Source organism: Ambystoma mexicanum, chromosome 7p (genome assembly GCF_040938575.1).
Source record: "Ambystoma mexicanum isolate Mex_15411 chromosome 7p, UKY_AmexF1_1, whole genome shotgun sequence".
Classification (NCBI taxonomy): domain Eukaryota; kingdom Metazoa; phylum Chordata; class Amphibia; order Caudata; family Ambystomatidae; genus Ambystoma; species Ambystoma mexicanum.
Window position 1 is genome coordinate 642954515 of NC_090939.1, and position 22818 is coordinate 642977332.

Genomic DNA, 22818 nt, shown 5'->3' on the forward strand with positions numbered 1-22818 from the left:
ACCCCAGGCCAAGCCTACCCCAACATTGCCACATGCCTTCTCGGACATCCGTCCCATGAAGCGTGTGTCAGTTGAAGCTTTTGCTGCTACATTCTCTCCCCCCTCCACCTCTGGCTGACTCACATCCTGACACAGCCCTGTCTATGGTCTACTCCTCTATCTCAGATGCTCTTGATGTTCTTGCCCCTGTCATGAGGATCTGCTTGAAGTCCAAAGCCAAATACAATTCTTGGTATGATTCTGACCTTGCTACACTTAAACGTAAGTGCAGGGGAGCTGAGAGGAAATGGAGGTCCTCTTGTTCATCCTCTGACAAACTGGCCTGTTGCCTGCTCCATAGGCATTACCGACTCTCTGTCCACACTAAGAAGAGAGCCCACATCCAAGCCCTTGTCTCTGCAGCATGTAATAACTCAGCCGAACTCTTTAAAATCTGCAGGAAGCGGGCCAACCCTACTGCAGTCTCTACCTCTCCTGTAGCTTCCCAGGCCCTTTGCATGGCCCTAGCCTCCCACTTCATCTCTAAAACTCATGATATCTTATCCACCCTCTCGTCCCCTCCCCCTCCACCTCCAATCCTTCTGTTAATTCTGGTGTTCCAACAGCCAACCCACCCTGCTTCCTTCTCCTCTTTTCCTCTTTTCTCCCCCGACAAGGTCTCTGGACAAGTCCGATCTATGAAAACCTTGTCAAAACAGGTTTTTCCTTGCTCTTCCAAAACCATCAAGGACCATATTGACACCCTCGCTCCTGTCCTGGCTGAATTCTGCAACCTCTCCTTTGCCTCAGGAGCCTTCCCTTCCCTCGTGAAGCACTCTCTTGTGCACCCTCTTCTCAAAAAACCCTCAGCTGATCCTTCTTGCATGGCTAACTATCGCCTAATCTCCATCACTCCCTTTCTGGGCAAATACCTAGAAAAGCATGCCATCTCGCAACTTAACCTTCACTCTGATTCTGTTGGTTGTCTCCATGACCATCAAACTGGCTTTAGAGCTGCCAGAAGCACGGAAACGGCTCTCCTGAACATCCGTGAAGATTTGCTCTCTAACCTTGACTCTAACATCCCCTCTGTCCTCATCCTACTTGATCTCTCTTCTGCCTTCAACTCGGTCAACCATACCATCCTGCTGAAACGTCTCTGTGACAACCTGGGTATCACCGATCAGGCTCTGGCCTGGCTGACCTCTTTCCTCTCTGATCGACCCTCCCAGGTCCAACTTGGGTCCTTCCTTTCATCTATCTCCCTCTCTACCTGTGGCGCTGCCCAGGCGTCTAACCTCTCACCCTGGCTTTTCAACCAATACCTGTCAACTCCTGCCCACTTTATTACCATTTTCTGCTCAAATTTCCAGTTCACCGCTACGAAACTCAACTCATTTTCAGGCTGCCCTCGGCCACCTCCTCTCCTTCTCTCATCTTCGATTGCCTAACTGCCATTCAAGATAGGTGTGCCGCCAACGAACTTTGTCTGACAGCAAGACGAGATCCTACTCGTCGGCACACCTTCATCATCCTTTCCCCTCACTGTCTGGCCAGCATCCCTTGGCCCTCCTCTTACCCCCACTTGCAAGGCTAAAACATCAGGGTCATCTTTGGCTCCACACTTTCCTTCTCCGCCCACATCTCTGATGTCTCTAAAAGGTCTAAATTCCTACTGCACCTCCTCAGAGGCACTCTGCCTTTCCTCCCCTTCCCCCAGAAGCTCACTGTCTCCCAAGCTCTGGTTCTCTCTATGTTGGAATACTGTAAAAGACTCTTTCTAAATCTACCTGCCTCTACCGCCCTCTGCAACTAATCCAGAACAGGACTGCAATACTTGTCCTTGACCTGAAGCCCTCGGATTGTATCCCTCCAGCTCTGAAATCTCTTCATTGGCTCCCAGTGAATGCAAGGATTAAATTCAAAACCCCCTGCATTGTCCACAAGGCTTTCTGTGGCCTAGGTGCAAAATACCTTCAGCTGTCCCTCCGCAAATACCTCCCCTCTCGAGTTCTTCGCTCCTCTACCTCTAACTCCCTCAGGGTCAGTCGTTTATCAAAGAAACGAGCTGGGGATAGATCTCTGTCTTCGGATGGGGCCTCCCTCTGGAACAGCCTCCCTGCCACTCTGAAACTTTAGGAGAACCATCTCCGGTTCTGGAAGCACCTCAAGACCTTCCGCTTTGCTTCTGCCTTCTCCCCCATCCCTCCCCTGCTGATCTGTTCTCTCTCAGCACTGTGCACCTGGCCACCTTCTGTCCTCCGGGCCCAGGTACCTGCTCACCCTGCCACCCTTCCGCGGTTTATAGTGACTATGTTGAATGTCACTTTTTCGAATGTCATTTTGTCGACCGAAAAATGCCGGAAAAAAAAAAGTCAAATGTTTTTTTTTGTTATTTTTTTTAATGGGGGGGTTCTCCCCAACCCCCTGTTTTTTTTATTTACACTGTTTTTTTTACTAGCTAAACCCAAAAAAACAGTTGTATACAAATTGATCGTTTTACAACTGCTCGAATGACAATTGACCTTTTCAAAAATGACCGAATTGTGAAGGTCAATTGTACCATATAAGTGGGGGGAAACCCCCCACAACCCCCCACCCAACGCCAAACCCCCAAAACCCATATATATAGATATATATATATATATATATTACCAAACCATTATATATATATTCGGTCAATTGTGAAAAGGTCAATTGTGACCCTTTAAATTCGGTCAATTGTTCATTCGAACAATTGTAAACGACCAATTTGGGTAATACCAAAAAAACATAACAAAAAAAATTGCATTCGACAAATTTGTTTTCGACGAAATGGCATTTCAATTATTTTTTTTTACAATATGACCGGATACCACCTCCCGCACTGCCTCCGGGCCACCCCTTTCACTGAGGTCTGTATCTGTACCCATAAAGTCCCCCCTTTTTCCTCCTGCACTTATCAGACCTACCCTGTCTGCTGCCTTAAACCCAGCACTTGCCATTTGCTGGCTGAACTACCACTGTTTGTTGTCTTTATTATTTATTTATTTATTATTATTTATCTGTGTCTCGTTTGCTCTGCACTTTCCACTTCTCCCCCCTCCATACACGTTTCCCCTCTCCCTTCTCCCATGCACTTGCACATTCTCAATGTCACTGGGCCTAGTAAGATCGTTGTTTTGTTCTCCCCTGTTCCCCTCCCTTGCCGCGCTCTGAAACACTTGTGTATGAGCGCAATATAAATAAAATATCAATTCAATTCAGAAACTCCACTGGAGGAACGAGTCGATTCCCAATTCTAGGGTCTAAACAGTCACGTGTCTGTGGAGGTCTCCCTTTTAGTAATGTTGATCGTCTTTTATCAGCAAGTGTCAAGCAACTGTCTTGTAGCTTTTATTGCTTTCGAAGTGGGGATTTTTTTAGTAGTTATAGAGCCAAAAATTGAGCCAGCAGTCACTCTAACCCTCTAAAGATCTGGTTGAACAACCTCCTCTAATTTCTTCGCTGAGCAAGCAGCTACGGCTAGCACAGCCGGAAGACGCTGGCATCTTGTCACCAAATTCCTCATCCTCGATTGTATATGTGGACAAATTTCTACAGTCCTCATCGGTAGATCCACAGTTATCACCAGATCCATCCAAGTCGGTACAATGTCTATTTGATGACATGCTTACTAGATTAACCGACTCCTGAGCAGGAACAGACGGGACTTTTTGTCAAGAGGCCCGAGAATAATTATCTCATGGTGTAGGAAGGTGTTTGATAAAGGTGTTTGTTTGATAAATGTCCAGGCATTATTAGAGTGTCTATTCTTAGGAATCAGCAAATTCTGTTATTTTTTCATTAGAGGCATCTCTTTAGGAAATTTTCTGCTAAGTTTCCTCTTTTTCCTTATCTGAAATATAAAAAAGGGCTGTAAATCAGGAGTCGTGCCCAGGTCTGCTGGTCCCGTCACCACAGGGGGGACAGAGTGTGAGTCCAGCACCTTTGCCACATGGTCCACAGGTTCACAGGCGGCTTGGTTTTCTGTCCCAGTTCCCCACATATTACCCATTGCAATCGAAAGCGAGATAATCCGAGTTGTAGTCTTTTCCACTCCTGGGGTCAAAGACACTTTAGAGGAGCCATGACTATTTGCGTTGGACTGAAGTTGGGTAACCTCCATGCTATCATCATTCACAGTAGCAGACAAATCTGGGATCTGAGAAATCGGTGGCTCAGCTTTTATATTTTGAACCAGCGACTTCATATAGACATTTTTTATCTGCCCTTTCCAGATCTAAAGTTTTTTGTAGCCTTCTTTGCATCACATTCGCACATTCCGCCTTGTGATCCACCCTAGATTGCAATGAGGTTACAAATGATTAAATGCATTTAATTTACGAGTGGATCATTGCAAGGAGGGTCGTCTGATCCTTTAAATTGTCATTCATAGCTTCATACAGCTTCAAGAATGGTGCCAGTGAGATGGTTTAGGCCGCCATTGTGCTGCATTGAGACTTAAATACTGTAGAATTCAAGCCTTGTCCTGGATCACCAAGAGATTTAGGTGAAAAAAATGAATTATCCAATGAAGATACCACGGAAGAAGGATGAGATTCCATAGGAGCCGGTTGCTGCATTCTGGTATTCGTAGAAAAAGACATTAGACGCTATTGATCTTTGAATACAGATGCCACATCTTTACTGGATGTTTTAAGGCTTACCTCCAATTGTGGCTTAAGATCATTTCTCAAAGGAGCCAGAAGGAGCATAGGAAGAGGAGATCCATTGCAGTCATTTTGTTGCACACCTCTTGTCTACCAATAGGGGGGGAAAGATATTCGTTTCCCCCTTTATTGGCATTGCACTCTGCACCTGCAGCGGTGTTCTCCATGGGGAGAATCACGAGTATCCCGTGGTGAATATCATTCAGCAAAGTGTCAGTTAGAGCCTCTGATTTAGAACAAATGGGAAAAACAGGCTGGGGGAGCACGAGATTGACTGTAGATAAAATATTCTGTTGCGGACAGCTAGCTGAAGGTGGAGGGCAACTCTCCTGTAGATTGTGGACTGGGGTCTCTTCTATACCCAAGCTAGGTTGAAGAGCATCCATGGTCCCAGTTTTTTTCACGGCACCCACCCTGCTCATCACAGAATTATCTAAAACAGTTTCACTTTGAAAAATCTCGCCATCTGTAAGGTCAAGAACATTGCCCCTAACCAAAAGAGACAATCTCATAGAATCGAAGCCGGGTGAACCATCCACTCGTTTCACATTCAGCACTGATGGGGCCAAAGATAGGGAACCATTAGCGCTGGGGTCACTCAGGTAATGGGGATCGGGGTAATGAGTGTTTTTAGATCTTAGAGGGATTAGAAGGTAAACAACTAAGCTGAGACTTTAGCTGCTATCTGGTTAGTTGCACCAGATAAAATCGCATAGCATCCATAGTGCGGTCTGTCGCGCATCTGCACTTGGACGTCTGTGCCCAGACGATCTGCAAGGATCTCCCTCGGTCACCAAGGCAACACAGCCAACACTCCTGCACACTCCGCATTGCTCCGCAACTGCAGCAAGTTTTTAAATGGTAGTACCACGGCAGGAATGGAGACGGAAAAAAAAGAATTCAGTCATCCTCACGTTAACAGCAGCAATGTATTCAGCGAGAAGAACAACACAGCCAACACTTCTGCGCACTGCTCTGCATATTGTGCCTGGCTCTACTGTGATAAGTGAACATAATGGTGCCTGGCATTGCTGTTCCAATTGGGCATAGTGGAATCCGGCACTGCTATGCTGAGTGGGCATACCAGATCACGTCACTTTTTTACTAATTGGACATAATAGAATCTGACACTGCTTCATTAACGTGGCTTACTGGAATCAGGCACTGCCAAGTAGCTGAGATTTTTATAACAAAAACTTGAAATGCTGTGATTATCTGGTCTGTTGATGGTATGATGTATGATGGTGTACATGATGCTAGTACCAACACCTGGCATTTTGGCATTTTGCAAGAGTACCAGACACTTCCTGACAAATGAAAGCACTTCCTGTCTGCATGATGTCATAAGCTGGTAAATTGTATGAGTACCTGGTGATAAGTACTCAAAACTATTGATTTTGCCTATGCTTGTTTCTGTTGATTTATAATAAACAAACACACACACATTTGCTCTTTGTTCATGTTTTTTACTTTTTACTGCAGAGGCTCTTCCTAATGGAGGAAGTACAACTACCGAGAAACAAGCCTGAACATCCCAACAATGTGATAGAATTTAAAAGTGCATGTTTATCCTGGAAATCTACCAATGAAAGAATCAGTCCATCAACAAAGGCAAAGAACACCAGTTGCAGGGCAAAAAACAGTAAATTAAAAAGCCAACAAGACATTCTCTGTGACCCACCATTGAAGTTACACATTGACCCAGACAACAGAGAAGCCCTGAAAGACAAAAGTGAGCATCCTTTTTTGAGCCCTAATGACTGTGATCAGCTGAACACCAAATGCCAACGTCAGTGTGCTCCACCACTACCAACCCTTTTCAACATCAGCTTTTCTCTGGAAAAGGTCTGTACACTTTGAGTTTCTATCACAATATTGTGTGTTGTGTTTTTGCCATCATTTTATCCATATAATTAATTTGTCATGCAGATCCCTGCTATTTTAATGATGGGCTGCAATATTAATAATAATCAGTACTAGTACGGTAATATCAGTTTGGGTAAAGGAACATTTCGTCTGTTTTAAATTGGGTTATCAACAACAACACTCCCCCATTTGGACAAAGGAAAACTGATTTAATCAACACAATTACTACGTGCAGGCCTCATGTTGCAGGAACTGCTTATCTTGCCGCACCACCTTTTATGCCATCAGTATTGTGATTCATCGCAGGCAGCAGCTGCTAACATCTGAAATACGTTGGTGCGCACACACACACCCGATGTGTTATTTAATCCATTTTTGTGCCCAGGCAAATTTAAAATTCTGCATTCTCTTCATTATTCACGTTGCAGTAGATTATGTGGTAAGAATTTGCAGCCAAAATAACATTAATTAGTTTGCGAATAATGATGCGGTAATTGTTCACAAATAGCAAATGAGCATTGTAGCATATTTCCTAGGCAAAACAAACGTGTTTATTGTCAGGTCAGTGATTTTCAATGCAAAAAGCCAGTACTAGAAGACACGGCACCTGCAATAGTCTCATTATATATCGTTCGGATATAGGGAAAAACATGGATTTTTGGCATGCTGACGGTTCCCCTCATCTGCACATTCTGATCTTTTCCAGTGTATAAAGTCTGTGCAGGAACTCTCGCCTTGGTTCCTGTGTGAACTATAAATGTCACAAGGCATTGCTCTATTCCTATCGCTCTGAAATGGCCATCTTATGCCGGATGTTGGTAGTATGAAATACTTGAACCAAGTCAGACAGTAAAACGTGACATTTGGCAGCAAACATTGGAAAACGTTTTGAGAACGTTATCCTTTCAATCCAGAATAGTTTTGCACTACATACCCTTTCCTATAGCACACATCTCATACATTTCCATTCACTCTTACACTACACATCTAAAACATCAAAAAAACATCTAAAACAATCAGGTGTACCTTTAGTGTGGTCACAAAAGTTTCTAAGACCACTTTTGACATTTGTGAACACAATTTTGAAAACACATAAAGATACACTTTTGTTTAAATGTTCTTTCCATTTCACACGCTCCCTTTCACATGCCCACAACTTTCAATTATGAACTTCAGAGCGCTCCTTATTACACCCTTATGAAGGAATAAGGGTGCGCACATGAGCATAACCGTACACCAAATGTATGTCTACTGCACAGGTGTTAGTTGTTTTGTGGCTAATAAGTACCTCCGGTGCGACTTGATGCTTGCGTTTCCTCTAGCCTGCTGGGGCTGAGTTGAGCTGAGGCTCCGAAGCTTCGATTTGCTTTGATTGCCTGGCAGGTGTGCCGAGGTATCGTCAAACGCTTTTTGAGTGTCAACTCACGCAGCCTGCAACCTGCAGGATACTAAAGTGACCGCTGCAGTTGAGGTCACTGTGTCAGCTAAAGGAAACCACATTTGCCACAGCATCGGTGAGAAGAGCGCAGAACACTGCTTTGTGTTGCAGTGAGTTAGTCCTGTCCCGTTTAGACCACGAGGAGAGTCCAATACTGATGTATTGATGTACTGGAGCTAGACTTAGAGAGAGGCTTTACCCGGCCATTCCGTGTAAGTGCGCAATCAGAGCTTCTGCTTTAGCTCCCTGCATTTTGCACCCTGCCTAACTGCATTTTATAGCAGAGTACTTGCAAACACTTTGACAAGTGGAGTGAAGCAAAGTAACAACTATTGCTGTTGGCCTGTCGGGCAATTCTATAGCAAGACAGGAGGCTCATATTATGCATTACAATCTTTACTCTGAAACCACAGCAGCAAAGAAAAAACTTTTACAAACAAAAAAGTTTGAAACACAGAACTAAATAGAGTTCATGACAATGTAAGGAGAACTCCCCAATCCATCATGGAGGACAGGTCATGCCCTGCAGGAGACCAATGGGCAGGGACCCTCCTCTATATAAGTCCTTTACTCCAATCCCAACTCCTCTTTCTTTGCTGCTGACACCACAGCTAAGTCACTCCTTTTAGTTGTGCCTTGCATGTTAGTCAGTAGTAAGCCCTCATAGTACATAAGGGCCTTAAATTGTGTAGATTAAATTGTGTAATTTTAATATAAATGTATTTGTTAATATATATGGTATAGCAACACGCGTTTGTATACTTTTAGCTTTTGGGGGCATCTTTCATTAAGAGTTTATGGCACAGACCTTGTTGTGATAAGAAATTCTTTTCATTAATGGCCTTGCCTGCCCTGAGTGCACTCGAGCCTCTTTGCTGGTGCCTGTCAGCACTTGCAAGAGCCTCCTTGATTTAGGAAGGCACTGGGGAATTGAAGGCTGTTATAAGTGCCGGTCTGAAAGAAGCTGTTGCTTCTGACATGGCGGCATGGGCCTCACTGATGATGGCCAGGTTCTGTAAACAAATGGGCTTGTCTGCCCTGTGTAGTTCCGCGCTGGGGCCTCTGGGCCTGTTTCAGCAAGGTTCGCATTTACCAATTACATCAAAGGAACACTTGGAAATACCAGATTCTATGACAAGAGAGGAGGCTCATATTATGCATTCCAATCTTTACTCTGAAACCACAGCAGCAAAGAAAAAGACTTTTACACAAAAAAAGTTGTAAAGAACAGAACTAAATGGAGTTCAATGTCAATGTAAGGGAGCTCCCCAATCCATCATGGAGGACAGGTCATGCCCTGCATGAGACCAATGAGCAGGGACCCTTCCTTAAATAAGTCCATTACTCTAAACCCAATTCCTCTTTCTTTGTTGCTGACACCACAGCTAAGTCCCTCTTTTCAGTTTGTGTCTTGCATGTTGTCAGTAGAAATAATAAACCTTAATTCGTAGCATTTTGGTGTTACATTTAATGTATATTGGTCCTTTATATTATAAGGCATGCATCTGGCTTTGCATAAGGCATGTATCTGGCTTTGCATGGTGTTCCCAAGTATTGTTTATTTAACTTTGTAACGCTCGAGCTGGTTTGCCTCTGGGCATTATGTTTAAGCATGTACTGTTTTCTTTGCTTTGGTCTGAATGGAAGCTTTGCTTTAGACCCAGCGCACAAGGGTCTCTCTTTTATGTAAGATTTATGGTCTTCACAGAAGCTGCTAATGCTTCGTGCCCGACGCGCACGAGCATTCTCTTTCTTAGTCTGAATGGAGGTTTAATTGATGTTTATTTTAGGTTTTACTGCCGTCACGCACATGTCTGATTGAAGCTGATACAGCTTCTAGGCCATCTCACGCGAGCCTCTCTTTTGTTTATTTAGCCCTCAGTGTTTGTTGGGGCTGGCCGCCCTCCGTGTTCAGAAGGCCTTGGAGTTCCAGGTGCTGGATGAACAATAGTACGGTGGCGCAGTGGCGCAATAGCTTATTCGGGGCCTGCATTGCTGGCGACCCGAGTGCAAAGCCCTTTTGTGGGCTGCAGTATTTTTTTGGAAAGCACAACCTCCAGTGGCTCAACGGCTAAGTGCTTGGGGTTGGAATGCTGGGGACCTGAGTTCTAATACAAAGTCCAGAACATCATGGGTATTTAGAAAAATGTATATTGATTAAATTAACCTCTCTTTTTCCTTTAAATTGCACCTGGGACTCCCAGGTGCTGCGGGCGCGCTTGGTCCGCTATGTTTTTCCTATGTTTTCCTTGTTTTTCTTTATATATTTTGAAGCCAGTCTCTGTAGCACAGTTGTCACTTGTATCTGGAAGGTTCCAGGTTCGAACCAATCCTCCAACTTCAAAATTCTGAACGTGTTGGGAAAAATAATTTCAATTTTAATTACCATATGCCCAGCCATGCAAAACCCGGTCGGAGTTTCTAAAAGGAAAACCGGGTCGTCTGGTCACCCTAGTTATGCGGGTCAACTTGAGCCAGCCCAGACCGGATTATTTCACTTTAACAAAATTATATATAATTTTTATTACATTTTAAGTAGGAATATTTTGTAATATATATGTTTGGAACCTGCCCGCTGAAGTGCCTCATGTGCTGCTAGTATGCAGCCTTGTTTAAGCGCGGCATATGGCATAGATGATTACCTTCACTATAGGTGTGCCATAAACCTGCTCGGTTGCAGGTTTGCCTGTATTCTTCTGTGAGGTGAACCCCTTTGTGTACTGCTGGTTCCACACCCTGCTCGGGTGAGCAGTTTGAGGTGCACTTGCTCAGTGTATTCCTCCCTTAAGGTCGGCAACTTGGTTTAGGTCCTGCATATGGCAGATGTCATTATTTTCCCTGCAAACGTTCCATAACCTGCTCGGTTTCAGGCTTTGCCTGGGTTCTACTGCGAGGTGCTCCCTCGTGTACTGCTGGTTGCCACACCCTGCTAGGGTGAGCAGTTTGAGGTACACTTGCTCAGTGTATTCCTCGCTTAAGGTCGGCAACTTTGTTTCTGCAGCAGATGGCATTGGTGGTTACCTTCACGGTCTGTGTGCTATAAACTGCCCGGTGGCAGGCTTGGCCTGTGTTCTTCTACGAGGTGAACCCCTTGTGTACTGCTGGCCCCACACCCTGCTAGGGTGAGCAGTGGAAGTGCACTTGCTCAGTGTTCTCTTTGTTAAACATTATATTTAAGGGGCCTGGAGCACATTTACGTTTTCAGAACTGTCAGTAGCCCGGATAGCTCAGTAAGCTTCAGCTTCTATATGGGCCGGGGTTCGGACCCCTGTGGGGGCGTAACCCCAATTCCTTGGGCATATTATATTATTTTATATTATTTTATATTATCATTAAGTACTTTAAAGAAAAGAGTGTGTGGATATGGTTGTAAACAGACCCATGTGGGGGGTTGTACTTTCCTCTTTAGCCGTCTCTCAGGTGTTAACCTTCGGCTTTTAGTTAAATTCTGTCACCCTTTACGCTAATTAGTTTCAGGACAACTCAGTCCGTTTCCTTAGGCATTTCCTTCCCCAATAACAATTGCTCCACTCAGTACCCGTGTTGATTAAGTTGCAGAGTTTTCCATCGACATGAGGAGGAGAAAAATGGCACTTTTATGTCCCTATTGAGGGCTGCAGGGCTTGATTCTCTCTTTAGAGTTTGGCGTGTTTCCCTTACTATTTGTCCCATTATGACATTCATTATACAATTTGGAAGGCAAGTTGAGCAACCATGTTCTGATTTGGATTAGTGTTTGGAAACACTTGCTGGTATCAGAGGGACGGGTTACCAAATATTATCTTTTTAGTGCCCGCCCCATGGTTTTTCCTCCCATGGCTTGGCCTGTTTTCCGCTAATCGTCTAAAGGTGTGTTATAATTTCAAGCAGGGTTCTGTACCCTCAAGAGAGTTGTTTAGTTTCTTTCATTTTATATTTTGAATACAGTTTAGCGAATAGAGTGCTTGCTTTCAGATCTGTGCAGAGCCTACTGCTGCAGGTTCCTATTTTGTAAGGTCTACATCAGTCTTTCATCCTGTTGGGATCGATAAGTGAACACCTCACTCCACACACCGTTGGTAGTAATGATGAGCAACATTTGTATACCTGCGGGTTTGTAACACTATATAAGTGCTATTTTAGCTATGGGCAATGTGCTTAATTTTTTCCTTCCCCTGATCCCCAGAGAGGCCAGTCAGCCTTAAATGCACTTGGAGGCTCAGGCCTCAGTGTTTGAAGGGACAGTGGTCCCAGTATTCTTTCACAACCGTTCATTTTCGGAGCATGATAATTTGGCCAAAAGTGCTTTCCCCCCTCATTCCCCTTCCCGCCATCCTTGGGGGAGATTGCATCATAATAGTACACCTCTTGGAGTAACACCTGATGGTTTCCGTTTTCCTTTTACAGTTCTGGCTCATGACCAGTGCAGACTCGCACTGAGCATTTCCCTCCCGTCAGTTTACTTTCGTTTTGCGCCAATTTCCTGATATTTCACCAAGGTAAGCGGAGCCCCCTTCCACGGTCAGGGGTTGTTGGTTAGAAGTGCAAGAGTGTATTTATTTTAAGGGTGTAAAGCGGGGCTTTAGTGTGGTCCTCAGGGTAGCCTTCTTCTGGGTTGCAAGGTTTTCCTTAGATAAGTGGCGGAGGTTTCTCCTCCTTTGGGAAGGCACAATATCCCTTGGTGGGATAGAGGGGTCTGGGAGTGCTACTCATCTTCCCTCCAAGGTATTACGGCCCTCTAACAAAAAGCGTTCCAACGTCTCTACATTAACTATCTCAGAAGGTGTCTGTCAGTGCGACATCCAGAGGGCTGGGATATATTTAGTTAAGTTTCCTTTTTTTTTTTTCCTTTTTACGCTCACCATCTATTCTCCCCTTCCTATATATACAAAATTGTTTTTTTTACATTCTTTTAAATGAAAGGAGATTTTGTTTAAAGTATGCATTTAAAGTTTTCTTAGAAACTAATTGATGCAATATAAATAAAAAAAAATATTTAGTTAATGACTTGGTTCTCCTAGTCACCTGCATGGCAGGTAGACCTTTTGGGTTTTTACAGGAGATGGTTTGCAATAAGGTGCCCCACAGGGTGCTGGGGCTTCAAGGTTCTTCAGATTGGCTAAGATAGAGGTTAGTCCTCTTCTGGTGACTAACTTCATTTTAACGGGTTAGTGATCAGTTCTGTGCAGTTTAAAGTCTTTGCTGAGACTTTGGAATTTAGTGGTCCTCCTTCGGTTAGTTTATGATCCTCTAGGGGATTTATCAACCATGGAGGAGGGAACAAGGTCCAAGCACCTGGCACATCTGCAAAGGAGTTCAGATATCACTATAATGGTAGCGATTGAATGTAAGATACATTTTTTCTCCTTCCCAAGTTCAGTCTCTTAGGGGTCAGGTTTTTGTAAATATCTTCCTTTTGTCATGGTAGCAGAGTCCTTCTGCAAGAGCTCGGGAGATCTGTTGGTCTATGTCTTTTCGGTTTGGTAGGTTTAACCTTTCAGGTGGGGCCCCTCTCTTCCATTCTGCTTCTGCTTCCAGAAGACATACCTTTCTTAGTATACACATATGTCGGGGGACAATTGTGGGTTAAGTGTATTGTTTTTCAGCTCCGCTCAGGATAGGTCGTCCTATTACAGATTAGTAAAAAATGACCTTTGACTCCCATTTTACCTTTTATGAAGATTTGTCTTTCCCACTTGGTTCCCCAGTGTAGTTATGTGACATGTCCTGTTTCTAATACGATATCTTCCTTTAACGCATGTGATGGAACCTACAAAGCTTTCCTCCCCTATGGGGTGTTTTTCTTTATCTGCAGGAGAGCTAAGTTTTTATCTTCTTTTGTTTGCTATCTAGGTTCCCAAAGATGGTATGAATTTAAGGGTTTTAAATGTTTGATTGGACAACAGAGGAGTTTATTACTCCGATGAGTTTTTTCCCTAACCTATTAGTATAGGAAAACTTTGTTCAGTGTCCCCCCCCACCTTTTAACCAGTTGGGTTTGGTGGCCCGTAAGGGACGCTGGAATTGACACATCTTCCAGTTGTTTTTCTTGCAGTGGATTTGGCTATGCCTCATAAGACAGTTATTCGGGCAGCCTAGCCTTGGGCAATACTCTTGCGGTCAGCTGATTGATCAAATGAAACCATTTAAAATATTTTCTTCTCCTATTATTTTTATTATATTGTCACTATTGTATTGATCATGTTGTACTAATGGGATGCAAGGGCTTCAAACTTACATAATATGAGCCTCCTGTCTTGTCATAGAACGGCTAATCCCCCACACTAACGTGAGATGGGGGTTTAGATTCTATTAAAGACAAGGAGGCGAGTATTATCACACCCACCCACCCTTGATATGATATGCTATGACAGTTATGACACGCATATAAACAGGTGTTTCAAGAGAGAACATTCTTTGGTTTGTTGTTCTTCCCATCCACCCACCCTTCTTGCTTGTTGTTCTTACAGCTACAAGTTGAGGTTCTGATCAGGAGTGTGGGCTCACAGTTTCAAGATGTGGAGTGCGTGGTACGAAAGTTTAGCTGGATTTGTCGTCATCGTTTATCATATGATCTGTGCAGTGGATGTCTGGTTCAAGACAGCTACAGAAAGAGGAATTGGGTTTAGAGTAATGGACTTATATAAGGAAGGGTCCCTGCTCATTGGTCTCCTGCAAGGCATGACCTGTCCTCCATGATGGATTGGGGAGCTCCCTTACATTGACATTGAACTCTATTTAGTTCTGTTCTTTACAACCTTTTTTTGTAAAAGTTTTTTTCTTTGCTGCTGTGGTTTCAGAGTAAAGATTGTAATGCATAATACTCGCCTCCTTGTCTTTAATAGAATCTAAACCCCCATCTCACGTTAGTGTTGGGGATTAGCCATTGCTATGGGCCATATGTTTGTCAGTGACCGTGTGTATGGAAATATAGTAAAAGCTTCTGCTTCATTACAGAAGCAGGATAGCTCATTGACAGAACTAAATGTTTACCAAGCAGGGAGACCTGGGTTCGATTCCTGCCTGGTCCAGTTCATTCTTATTTATTTAGCTATTTATAGATTTGTATATACATTTATATATTTATTTTTAAAAATTGATATTTTTATTTTTGTTATTTAAATAAGGATATTTTTCAAATATATTGTCGCCTGCTCAAGAGCCTGATGCGCTGCTAATCTGCAGCTTTGTTTAAGCACTGTATCTAGCTTAGGTGGTTGCCTTCTCTGCAGGCGTGCCATAACCTGCTCGGTGGCAGGCTTTGCCTGCATTCTAGTGTGAGGTTGCCCCTCGTGTACTGTTGGTTCCACACCCTGCTAGGGTGAGCAGTTGGGGTGTACTTGCTCAGTGTATTTCTCTCTTAAACAATATTTTAAGCTATGTGTGCAGCACATTAGCGTTTCCTGTTGGCAGTAACCGAATGGCTCAGTAAGCATTAACCTTTCATAAGGGCCCAGGGTTGGGTCCCTGTTCAGGCGTAACCCCACTTCCTAGGCAAGGATTGCTTTGTTTTATTTATTTATTTATTCATTTAATACTTCAAGGGAAAGAGTGTTTGGTGAGGTCGTTAACAGTCCTTAAGGGGGACCTACCTTCCTTTCTAGCCATCACTCAGGCGCTAACCTTAGTCTTTTAGTAGATCCTATACATTAGGTAGTTACAGGACAACTCAGTCCTTTCGCTTCCTTAGGCAGTTTAGTCCCTTTTTTCTTATACAAATAATAGGAGATCTATAATATACGGACTGAAGAGGGAAATAACCCCTAATATCCCTATTGATGAGCTGCAGAGCTTGATGTGCACATGGGTTCACCTGCTCAGAAACTCCAATTTCACTCCTTAAAGGTGGGCGTGATTCCTTACTACTGTACCAACAGTGTTATCCCTATTGATGGGTAAGGGCTACAAAGCTTGATGTGCAGATGGGTTCGCCTGCTCAGCAACACCATTTTCACTCTGTAAAGGGGTGGCGTGATTGCCTTAATATTGTCCCAACAATGTTATCCCTATTGATGGGTAAGAGCTACAAAGCTTGATGTGCAGATGGGTTCGCCTGCTCGGCAACACCAATTTCACTCCTTAAACCGTGGTGTGATTTCCCTTAACTATTGTCCAAATAGTGTTATCCCTATTGACGGCCAAGAGCTGCAGAGCTTGTTGTGCAGATGGGTTTGCCTGCTCAGCAACACCAATGCCACTCCTTAAAGGGTGGCGGGATTTCCCTTATTATTATTATTTTCCCGATAGTGTTATCCCAATGGACGGGCAAGACCTGCACAGCTCAATGTTCAGTTAGGTTTGCCTGCTCGGCAACACCAATTTCACTCCTTAATGGATGGCAATACAGTTTTATCTATTTGCGGGGACAAACGTTGCTCAAAGGTAACTGTTTCGTCTTGTTACCAAGACAGCGGTGAGCTCCCGGGGTCTGACCCTGTTGCAGTGTTTATGAAACACTGGCTGGTATCAGAGGGAAAGGTTACCAGACAATAATATTTTGAAGCACGCTCCCATAACTTTTCTCCTAGTGCTTTGTCGGTTCCCGCTAATACATCTAGCGGTGTATACAATTTCTTCTCTGCTCGAGGACTACAAGCACAGTTTTTGCCCTCAAGGGAGTTGTTTGTCGTTGCAATTTATTAAGTGCCTGTTTATTTTCACTCTTTTTACCCTTCAGCACAGTGAATAGAGTGCTTGCTTTGGCACCTGTGCAGAGCCTGCTGAAGCAGGTGTCGAATCCTGGAAGGGTCAGAATAAACATTTCATCCTTTCGAGGTCAATAAATAAACACCATACCCCACTCACCGTGGATAATATTAAGCAGTGCTTAGATGCCTGAGGGTTTGTAACACTGTATAAGTGCAATTTTATTACATATTTTATTATGTGCAATGTGCTTCTTTTCCTTTTCCCTGATCTCCGGAGAGGCCAGTCAGCCTTGCATGCTTACAGAGGTCCAAGCCTCAATGTTGAAGGGACGGTGGTCCCAGTATTCCTTCACAGCCTTTCACATTATTGAGCACGATACTTATCCCTTAGTCAGCGCCTCAGTCCCTGTCCCCGCCCCCCACATTTTTCCCCTGACACCATTTGGGGGGGCGGGGGGTTGCACCATAAAGTTACGCCTCTGGGAGGTACACCTGAGTTTTTCTTTTCCTGTGGTTTCTTGCTCTTGACCAGTACAGAGCTCGCACTGGCCATTTGACAATATCCCTCAGTAGGATAGAAGGGTTTGTGAGTGGTGCTCATCTTCCATCCATGTTATTACGGCCTTTCTATCACAGGGCATTTCAGCGACTCAGCATTAGCCATCCCCGCAAGTGTCTGTCTGTACTATTGCTCAAGGGCAGGGAGACACTTCATTAGTGGCTGGGTTCACTTGGCTGTTTGCATGGCAGATAGACCTTTTGGTTCCCTCTGGCGATTGTTCTGCAATAAAGTGCCAGCACAGTGTGCTGGGGATGTCTAGATAGTTCAGATTTACTAAGACGAAGGTTAGTCCTCCATAAGCCAACTTCATATTAATTGTTTGGTGACCAGTTTTCTTTGCAGTCTGGAATACTTCTCAAGACTATGGAATTTAGAGGTCCTCCTTCATTTTCTTTATATTCCCTTAGGGGTCTTTTCAACTATGGGGAAGGGGATAGGTCCAAGCACCTGGCGCTTCTAGCAGGGAGGTTAGGCATCGTTCTGATGGGAGCGTTGGGATGTAAGGTAATTTTCTCTTTGCCAAGTTTGTGTCTTAACAGTCTGGTTTTATGTAAGTATCTCCCTATGGTCATGGTAGCAGAGTACCTTTTTTTTCTGGAGTTCAGGAGGTCTGAGAGTCTCTGGCTTTACGGCTTGGTGAAGTTAACTCTTCCTGAGGTTTTCAAGAATATCTCTTTGTCATCATTGTCCCCTGGTTGAGCTCTCTTTTTAGTCAGGTTTTTATTTAGCACCTTTTGGCTGGGTTTCAGGTGTGGCCCCACTCTTCCATCCCGCTTCTGCCTCCTGAAGATGTAATACTTTTCTGGGTTTAGAAGGTTTTCTGATATCAGGTGGTACATATGACTGGAGATAATGGCGTACTTAGGGACAGGACTTGGGGTACATTTTTTTTCTGGGTGCACAAGGTCCTCAAGTATATTGCATTTTAGCTGCATCTAAACTAGGTTGTCCTATAACATGTTAGTAAGGAGTCCTTTTGACTCCCGCTTGGGCCTTCTAAGGAAGGTTTGCCTTTCCAACTCTGTTTCTCCAGGTTGGCAATGTGATATGTCTTGTTTCTAATGTGATTCCTTTCATCAACACATGGTATAGACCCAACAAAGCTTTCACCCCTTGGGGGGGTAATCTTTTCTTTATCTCCAGGACGTTTACTATCTAGGGTACCATAAGATGGTATGACTTTAAGTGTTTTAAATGTTCTGATGTTGAAAACAGAGGAGCTTATTACTCCGATGCTTTTTCCTGCCTATTTCCATAGGAGGACTTTTGTCTGGTGTTCCACCCCGCCCCCTCTTGTTTAACCAGTTGGTTTTGGTGTGCCTGTGAGAACGCTGGAATTGGCACATCTTCCTAGTTCTTTGCAGTTAAGACTGATATGTCTTATAAGACAGTTATTGGGACAGCTTAGCCTGGGGGAATACTTTTTTGCAATCGATTGGTTGGTCAATATAGAAACATTGAAAACACTACATCTCCTATTATTATTTTTATGGTATTGTCACTATTGTATTGATCATGTTGTAATTAATATGATGCAAGGGATTCAAACTTGCATAATATGAGCCTCCTGTCTTGCCATAGAATGTCTAATTCCCCTCACTAGCGTCAGAAGGGTGTTTAGATTCTATTAAAGACAAGGAGGCGAGTATTATCCCACCCACCCTCCCTTGATATGATATGATATGGCATTTATAGTGCACCTATACACAGGTGTTTCAAGAGAGAACATTCTTTAGTTTGTTGTTCTTCCCATCCACCCACCCTTCTTTGTTGTTTGTTCTTACAGCTTCGGGCTGAGATGTTCTGTTGAGGAACGTTAGTAACAGTTAGAATATGTGGAGAGTGCGTGATCCGAGAGCTTTGCTGGATTGTGTTATCATCTGGTCTGTGCAGTGGACGTCTGGTTCAAGACAGCTACAGAAAGAGGAGTTGGGATTGGAGTAAAGAACTTATATAGAGGAGGGTCCCTGCACATTGGTCTCCTGCAGGGCATGACCTGTCCTGCATGATGGATTGGGGAGTTCCCCTTACATTGTCATGAACTCTATTTAGTTCTGTGTTTCAAACCTTTTTGTTTGTAAAAGTCTTTTCTTTGCTGCTGTGGTTTCAGAGTAAAGATTGTAATGCATAATACTCGTCTCCTTGTCTTTAATAGAATCTAAACCCTCTTCTTGCGCTAGTGAGGGGGATTAGCCATTCTGTGTGTATTGATGTGGAGTCACCCTCTGATAGGGTCCAGGACTGTGCCACTGGCAATATGGTACAGGATTCATGTGAACCTTTGCAAATGAATATCTGTATATCAGCAGCAAGCTCTATGAGCCGAGTGGATCCTCGTGTGGAAGTGAGTACTGGGGCCCCCATGGCCATAATTGAGATTGTACCCTGCAACCCCCCCATTCCAAATTGTGTTGTACCTATGTCTCACTCGCTTGTGCAAGAGGGCCCTCTGCTTGATAACAGTGAGGTGGCGGATCAACACTTAGAAGTGTTTAACATCTTAACATCCAAAGTGAGTGATTTTAAATAAACCTAGGAATAAAATTGCCACAATTGGGAAAAGTCTACAAATAGGTTAGGGCAAAATCTTAAAACAGGCCTCTAAAAAAAGATGTTAACACCCTGCTGAATCAACCATCAGACAAGGTGATCCTGGAGAAGGTGGCGGTTGTAGGTAATAAAGACAGAGGGCCTCGTCCTTTTGATGGTAAATTGCCCTATTGTGTCATTGTTATTAATACAGGCGTTCCCAATCTTCGTAATTCAGTTCTAACAATGGCAGGTGGGGGTTGTTCTACAATGGCAGAGGCGCATTGATCTGGAACTTTGGAAAAGTTTGGTGTGTTGACTGATCAAATGAATATAGGAGTGTGTTGGAATGAAAAGATGGTGAGTACCTCTACATTGATAAATCTACGTGGGCCGGAAGCTTCCCAGCAGGTGCAGGCAGTCCCCTCTGGGTTTTGGACTCAGAGGTGTTTCCCTAATTGGAGTTGGCAGGCCTGTACTAGAAAGTCCTGGTTAGATTAGAAATGACTGTACAGAGAAAAAAACAAATCAGATCTGCAGTATTTTTAAAGGCTTGAGGGGTTGTGATAATCGGAATACCATCTTCGATCCCTGGGGCCAGCTGGACCCCAGGCACTGAAAAATGGAGATGAAGGTTTTCCGGGATTCTTATAGAGAGGGTACTCCCAGGTAAACTCCTGTTTGGTCCTAAATAGGGCCACTATTTTACAACTCTTTGGTGCAATTCTGACCTTGCATGCATTGACATCTCGTGATGTTGACCGGGTTGATTTTATTGATCTGTTTGGGATGGATAGAGCCGTGATATACATTGGCTCAAAAATCATATTTGAGTCCATTATGAGGGGAAAGCAAACAGTACGTGCTCTTGGGTTTCGATATAGCTCACATGCAAGAATTGGATCCCAAAGTTGAAGATGTCTTTTCCACACCCATATTACCATCAGAGATTATGATTTAGTTAGAACCAAGCAGAAGTACGCCAAAGGAGTTTCAGGTTCAGAACATTCTTACAAATTCTGTGGAACAGTTAAAAGACTGGTCCTGGTTGGCCCGTTCCTTGTGTAGGACGGGCCGTTGCCAGTCTGCGCAGTTCTGCAGTTCTCATAACATAGAGAATAGGGACGATTTAGTAAGATTTTTTTTTTTTACTTTATTTATTGATTGTGGTATACGACATTGCAACAACATGACATTCCATATACATGCTTAAACAGAAACATTTACTTTAGATATACAGCATAAGGTGCAGTACTACTGGGTAACCATATTACTAGGCCCTATCGGGCTACTGCTGTCCGAATCTGCTTTGCATAGATATACTCTTAACAGGGCCCAGATGTCCTTAGGTTTACATGAATTCGGGAGTGACATTACATAGTGTTCCTCACATTAATTTACGTACATCAGTTCTTTAATAAAGTGGCTCACCTGTGGAGCCTGCAGGCTCTTCCATTTTTGCAGAATGCATTTTTTGGCCACCGCACATGCAACATTAAAGAGCCTTCTGTTTTTTTCTGTTTACCTATATCCGCGAATAAGTATTTTTGCGGCGTGAGGTCCGTCGGTATCTGAGCCACTTCCTCTAGGATTTTTGCCACCTCCCCCCAGAATACACAAATGTGTGGGCAGCTCCAGTACATGTGCATTGAGTCCGCCCGATCCGCCCCACACTTCTGACAGCTACTTACACTGCTGTTTGTGAATTTCACAACCTTTAGGGGTGTATAGTGCAACTTGTTTAACACTTTAAATTGGATCAACCGGAGGCCCGCGTTCATGGATACCTTTTGGGTCAGTTCACAGTACCTTTCCCAGGATTTTTCGGTTATGACAGCACCCAGGTCCGTTTCCCAGGAAGTTTTCATCATGTTTGCCGATGGAGTGTTGGCCTGTATAGCCGTGTATAGCTCCGAGACGCTGGTTCCCGTCCGGGTTGACAAAGCTACCAGACATGGGTGCGGTGGGGGTTCGTCTGGGAACATTGGCCATCTAGAGAACAAGAAGAAATCCAAAATTTGGAGAACTGCGTCCCCTGCACACTTTCAAAAGGGCCAAAGGCCTAAATGGATTAAATGAAAAAGAATTTTTTCAAAAAAATTACTCAGCAATGCAATTTAGTGTCTCTTTAGGATTCAGAGTTCCAGTGTGTAATGTTTCAAGAAAGAAGGAAACATTCCAGAAGTCGGTTTCTTTAGAGAAAGATGGTCTTCTCTTATTTATTGATTTTTTCTAGTTGCCCAACGCGTTTCGAGATATCCTAGATATCAAGGCTGAGCCTTTCTCTCCTGCACCTTAAATATTACTAACCTACTTTAAGAATGACTACTTCCCATGCTTTCTGGAATTCTGATTGAAAATTGGTGTGCAAGTGTTTTTTGGTGTTTTGTTAACATTGGCCATCTAGCCTTAAAAGCCATCTTCATTCTATGGTATTGTAGGATCATTAATTGGCCCCTTCCGATCCCCGTTTTGAACTCCTCCAGCGTTATAAATCTGCCATTAGGAAATATGTCTTTGATTTTAAACTCTCCCCCTGGATCCCATGTCTTCTGCACATCTGGATCATATGTGGGTGGTATACCGGGGAAGTTCCAGAACGGGGCCTCAGCATAACAGGGTGTTTCCAGTCAGAGCCTACAGTAAATTCTGGGCCATGCATACACAGTTGTACTGACGGGGTCAAATGGACATTCATCTCTGTGTTTTTCCTTGAAAATGACCGACCATAAGTCGGTTGGGCATGCGGCATGTGTTTCTAAGCACATGTGGGGTGAAGTATCCTGCTCATCATACCAATGTTTAACGAATTGAGCCTGTGCTGCCAAATAGTATAATTCAAAATCAGGGGCCGCTATACCCCCTTATTGTAAGGTTCCACCATCTTCTCCCACTTCATACTGGGCGTCCCTCCACACCAGACAAACTCAACCGCCAGGGACCTGAGGGTATCAAAGAATTGCCTACCAGGCCATATCGGGATATTAGTGAAAATGTATAGCAGTTTGGGGAGAATGACCATTTTCAATATAGCTACCCGGCCTATGAGTGAAATGGGAAGCTTGGCCCAGAAGCGGAGTTTAGCAGTAATCGTGGTCAACAAGGCATCATGGTTATTAGAAAATA

At 43.8% G+C, this 22818-nt stretch overlaps 1 protein-coding gene across 1 annotated transcript in view; it reads left to right on the forward strand.

Moving 5' to 3' along the window:
• The window catches only part of LOC138526213 (ATP-binding cassette sub-family C member 5-like), a 2857657-nt gene that overhangs the window by 1141544 nt on the left and 1693295 nt on the right, over positions 1-22818 (forward strand). The window contains exon 9 of the mRNA XM_069636680.1: positions 6153-6515. Coding sequence (XP_069492781.1) covers positions 6153-6515 — 363 coding nt within the window. The remainder of the gene's footprint in view (positions 1-6152; positions 6516-22818) is intronic.